The 6,000-nt window shown below is 35.5% G+C and overlaps 1 protein-coding gene across 1 annotated transcript in view; it reads left to right on the plus strand.

Annotated features, from left to right (window-relative positions):
• PAN3 (poly(A) specific ribonuclease subunit PAN3) overlaps positions 1-5,009 on the plus strand; it is a gene marked incomplete at both ends in the record, with an annotated part of 74,807 nt that extends 69,798 nt beyond the window's left edge. Inside the window, 3 exons of the mRNA XM_079548858.1 lie at positions 698-762; positions 1,493-1,631; positions 4,869-5,009. Of these exons, the coding sequence (XP_079404984.1) occupies positions 698-762; positions 1,493-1,631; positions 4,869-5,009 (345 nt within the window). The remainder of the gene's footprint in view (positions 1-697; positions 763-1,492; positions 1,632-4,868) is intronic.
• Between the last annotated feature and the right edge of the window lie 991 nt (positions 5,010-6,000).

Here is a 6,000-nt window from a genome sequence, read left to right on the forward strand (position 1 = left end):
ATTTTAAGCATCTTAAAATGCTAATGTTCTGTCTTTTGTGTGAGTTTGTTCTGATTGCTTTGCCTCTGTCATTACTCAGAGTACTTAGAGTTTATACCGCATTAAAATCAAAAATTGTATTTCTAGATTTTTTTTGGAAGAACTTGTTTCTAAAGTTTTGGACTAGACTGCAATTTCAATTTCAGTATGATGTTATTGCTATGCACTATTTACTAATGATCTACAAAATGTTTTCCAAGAGCACATGTAGTAATGTTTCTTCTCTATATGCTTGAAATCGTCTATTTATATTATATATTTCTACAGTCTAGCTATGCATGTGTATATGTATACAAACGCACAAGGTGTGTTATTCTTGTTTAACATAACTGTATTTTAATTTATTTTTGCATGTAGGCTGGCAAGGGAGGCTAGAGTGGTAGGTTGCCTGATCCAGTTCTTGATAGGGCAGCAGGTTGTCACTGGTTATTAAATCTCCACACTTAAATGTGAAGTGTGAAGATTAGAATTGGGCTACCAATACACAATATAAGGTATTGGATCTAGATCTCTTTCTGAAAAAATTATACCATCTTCTTAGAATAAATCAATTATTACAGTTCACAGTGCTTCATTAGCATTACTATGGTATATCTTTGGTAAATAAGTATCTTAATTTTATGTTTCAGAAACTTGAATAATCTTTCTTGTTTTCTAGGAGGTGCAAAATGGAAGGTTGTTTAGGCTTCTAGCAAAATTGGGAACAATCAATGAGAGGCCAGAGTAAGAAATTCTTGTTTTTGTGGTGTAGAGCATGCAAAACCCAGTTTCCAATGCAAACTTTCTTCCCTTTTAGATTTAAGCTGAACATTTTCCCCCATATTTGCCTCTGAAGCGATTAGTTGTTAACTTTTGAAACAGTAAGATAAGCAACGTTGACAGAAATATTAAATAAACAAAAAACTATACATAGATATGCCAAAGTTGCTTCCAACTGGATTCTCTTAGTTCCTTGTGAGCAACAATAGCTTTTGAGGAAAAGCGTAGCTCTACTGAACTGCAGCTAATTATGTGGATAGCTGTTTTAAGCCTGTTAATTATCAGCTTGTTTTTTATGAGGTACTGCATAAAAATTAAGTGTTCCTGTTTGGTTTTCCATAGACTATTGTTTTCTGTGCAATTGAATAGACTTGGATGGAAGAGTTGTGTTTGCAAAGCTATTTTCTAACATTTACTTGTAACGTTTGTGTGGTAAACTTGTTAAAGAAGGCCACTCTTCTTTCTGTTGCTTTTCTGTGGGCCTTTCATAGGCATTAACTTCAGATACTTTAGCTGAGAAGCTTTGAATGTGTCATCTTCTGACAGTGTGGCAAGAGATACTAATTTAATTGCAGATCTTAACAGGAAGCTCAGCTGAGCAGCAGGGTGACTCGGTCGGATAGCACAGTCATGTATATGAGTTTTGCTTTGTCTTAACTTTCTGAAGTTAATATGAGCCTTTGTTTTACACCAGGTTTCAGAAAGACCCAACGTGGTCAGAAACTGGAGACAGGTATTTACTAAAGCTCTTTCGAGATCACCTTTTCCATCAGGTGACAGAAGCGGGTACTCCTTGGATTGACCTCAGTCACATTATCTCTTGTCTTAACAAGGTACACTGTATTTGGGTTAGCTTTTAAAAACTGCATGGGTTAAATTTCTTTAGAGTAATATTCCAATTCAAAGCAAGTTGTCATTGGCAGGTTAATTCTGCTGATTTAACTGATGGTTATTTTTTCACCTGTTTTGGTTGAAAACAATGTATTCTCAAAGCTAATACTCAAACATTTGTAGATATTGTAAATAAACTTAGTAGTACATTAATGTTAATACTCAGGATTCAGTAATACAGCATGAGATTCATATTAACCTTTTCATCCTAGAATGCATTGAATACTGTGGATAAGCAATGCTGGTCCCTTTATGCTACTCTGGTCTTTTCAATACAGCATAAAGGATCCGTAAAACCCCTTTTATAGGGAGAGGTTTCTGTTGATATAGTTATCACATAATATGGTCAACAACAGAGTCCATTCCTAAACTGTGCTGACCAGAGTGGAAGAGGGGAGGTTATATCAAGAGGGGAACTGCAATAGAAGTTTAAGCAAAATCCAGCACTGACCTAGACAGTGAGGAAAATTTCTGTAACATACTGTGTTAAGCCCATTTCTGGTAAAACCCATAGTCTTGCAGTCTTCTAAGAGCTGCACCACTAGCAAAACTTTAGCTGAATGCTTTCACGGTTAATAGTGGGAGTTGTAAGATAGACTACAAGATCTTAAGTGATTGTGGAGTTGCTTGTTTTGCTCCATGAAGTACAAACTTTTTTTTTTTTTTGTCAGATCAGCTTTCAACTTATATTACGTTGTTTTATCAAATTTCAGTAACATGCAGGAGAATAAGGTGCTACTTTTCTTTGTAGCCTTCTGGTCATTCCACTCCTTACAGAGAGAGTAGCAATGCGGACACTGACAGTATATGGTTTGTGGCTAGTATTTTCTTTTCTAGGATTAGGTAACCAACTTCCTTTTCCATGAACGTTTGTACATACTCAGATCCATTGGCATGAAACAGCTGACTATTTACAGTGAAAACTCTTTCTAAACTGTCACAGCTTTTTATCTGCTGTTAGACCACTGCTGTGCGTATTTTTTAACCATTTTTATCTCTGGTTGGTGTCTGTAATCACTTTAAAAGGGGCAGTAAAGGGATTGACGAGGCTAAATCAAAAGCATGTTGCTATTCAAATAGTGAAATGTCATCATGATTTAAAAGCAGTAATCAGTATAGCTCTGTAACAAGTGGAGAGCAGTCCTGAATTTGTAAGTAGGAGGCTGTGTCAAAGAATGCCTTATTCTATAAATGCTCATGGCTTATCTTTTTTAAACAGAGGCTCTTCTCTTCTGTGGTTGTGGACTCAACACACACACAAAAAATAAGGCTTTGTAGAACTTTGCTTCAGAAACGCACTCTACAAAGCATTTCTGAAATCATAGTGTTCACTAGTAGAAGTGGTTATTTGGGCTTTCCTGCTATGCCCAAAACCATTCTTTTGGAATGAAGCTCACTCCAGTGTTTAAAAAGATCTTTTTTTTTTTTTTTTTTTTTTTTCCAGTGTTGTGTTTTTGAGATCTTTTTTGCTAAGACACTGATTTATGTATCCAAAGAAAAAGAAAGTTATATAATGGCTTATGAATATTATTATATGATGGCTTATGAATATTATTATATGATGGCTTATGAAGTTGGCTGTGTAGTTTTCTTAATACAAATCTTCCATATGCTGAACTTGTGAAGATATTGCCAATTTTGTGAGAAACAAGGTGAACAGTAGACAGTTTCTCGCACAGCCCAAACATGATAACATTTTGTAATGGGTGTTGGAAGGGAATTGTAGTTTTATCCTACTCTACAAGAATTAGAAGCTAATTGGCTTTGTTTTTGTCCTTCTAAGCTATTCACAAAGCAGGAGCTTTACATCTGGGAGGTTACAGCTCTTAAGGTTATGATCAGAATGTTATTTTTAGAAGATAAATGCAAGCGGTTTCTAATTTGCTGCGTTGCATCAGACAGCAGCCAAAATCTCAGTGCCAAATGTAATTGTCTTTCTGCCAGTCAGTACAGCATCACATTTATTTAATCCTGCTGGGGCTGTATTTCCAAAGATCATCTCAATGATATCGTACCCTACTTGCCTCTGCCTCGCCTTCCGTACGGGAGCTGGAAAGGTTTTAGTATCAGAATTTGTAAATATTGACATATTAAGCCACAAAGCTTTTCATTGCAAGAGTCAGTTCTGCATTGCTGGAGGTGTCTTGCAAAGTGAGATCATAAGAAAGTGTTAGAAGAGATTATCAGCACGTGAACTACCATGTTTCTCTGCTCTGAATTAAGACTTTGTGATATATCTCTAATGTAAGTAGTGTAACACACGTGCATCCCAAATTGCTACTTTTCTGCTTTGTTCCTGAAACTTCGTAGTGAAAGGAATTCAGCAGCCTCCTTAAGGGAGATTGTGCCATTTGTGGAGCTTCATGTTTTCTAAATAGATTTCATTACAAAAGTGTTTCTGCATCTATTACAGGCAATTGTCATCAAATATTGGTGACAGGAGTTGCATGGAGGTTGCTTGGAAGATCATGCAACTCGGTTCTGGTATTACTTTAATATTGTATTTGAGAAGTCAGAACAAAACATGAAAACAAATGTGGAACAAATTTTAATCTTTAAGCCTGAATTATCCTTTCATTTATGGACTGTAAGTAGGTAATATTTTTCTTAGAATAAGGGAAGAAGTGTACTCTACAGAAGGCTTCAACTAGTTTGTGTCCACAATGGAAAAAAGAAAAAAAAAAAAAAGAAAGGTTTTGGTTTCTACCGTTACTAAGAGTACTTGGGGTTGGTCCATCCATTAATTCATTTTTAGAATGGGCTAGAGGTAATTTACCTACCCTGCTAGGAGGCATGTGGACCTTATGTGCAAATATAGTGGATGATGTGCAAATGTTCTGTCAAAAGTTCTGTTCACCAGGAGTTATCTGAAAATTATGCTAGATATTCTGTACAGGGGGAAGTAGAATTGCAGGATTACTTGATTTATGGACAGGAAGAAAACAATGGTAACCTAGTCCACAGGTGTGGGATGTCCATCGTGTTAAGACCAAAATGTCTTGATTTCTTGGCAAGTACGTTGTTTTCGTGGAGCTCAGATGTGTTGACAAAGAAAGGAAGGATCTGAGTTGCACCAAAATAATGTACTTGTGAAGAAATTGATTGCGTTTGTTATTGGAGAAATGTTTTGCCATTTATTTCATGCTTCTTTTATTTTATCTTTTGCATTCTTGTTACAGTTAGATGCTGGTGTGCCAGAAAAAATAAGCCTCATTTCCAGAGATGAGAAGAGTGTACTTGTGGTAACTTACAGCGATTTAAAACGCTGCTTTGAAAATACTTTTCAAGAACTGATTGCAGCCGCAAATGGTCAGTTGTAGTATTTGCTGAAAGCATGCAGGACATTGCTGAGGAACTTAACCAATAGCAAATTGCACTACAGCTGAATTGTTGTTGTCATCTCATTTCACATTTGGGAAACAAACAGGAGATGAGCAAAGCTGCTTGCACTTCAGTCAGGTACACTGTTACTTGAAGGGAAGAATGTTTCACTTATCCTAGAGCTAAGGCTGCCATTGGAGGCTTTATCTGTGAAGAATTTATTTTAGATTAAGGAACACATCAGGTGCATGATGTTCCTGCTTTTATTTTTTCCACTTGTATATGCACTAATTTTAATTTTTTTAAGACTTTTCTGATCTCTGAAGTTTTGCCACATTGTATACTTAAGGGAAACTCTTTGCAAGGACATTTCTGGGATACATTTTTGTCACTGAGGATAAAGTAAAATTTATTCATTTTTGATATTATTTGCACCCAGAATAGCATAAAGGACCAGGTAAATAATTTAATAGAAATTGTGTTCTATTAATTACCATTTAGTTCGTAACCTCTGTAAAAGTGTGTTGTATGCAAGCTCTGTATGCCACCCACTGTTAGCTCGGAAAAAAAGAAGATGAAACTTTAAAATCGATCAGCTCGAAGTATCACTGAATTGACCAAAAGCAAAAAAGGAAAGAAAGTTCCCTGTTATTTGAATTAAACTTTGTCTAAGCGAAGTGACGAAAATAGCATCACGGGAAACATCTATAATTTAAGGAGCATATCAAACTTGCTCTAAACACAACCATCGCCTTTTAAAAAATGTTTGTATGTTTTCCTGCTAGTCAGAAGCATTTACATTTATGCAATTTTTTAATAGATTTTTTTAAAAGAAATTGTGTTAAAATGCCTGAAGTTTCAGGAGTGTATTACTTTAGGTTATTTACAGTATAATTTTTGTATAAAGTTCTGTTCTTTGAACCACAGCTTTATTATGGTACGCTACACTGGATACAGATACAAAGACACTGTTAAGAAGATTAACTAAAC

The sequence above is a fragment of the Tetrao urogallus genome (genome assembly GCF_951394365.1).
Source record: "Tetrao urogallus genome assembly, chromosome: 1".
Lineage (NCBI taxonomy): Eukaryota > Metazoa > Chordata > Aves > Galliformes > Phasianidae > Tetrao > Tetrao urogallus.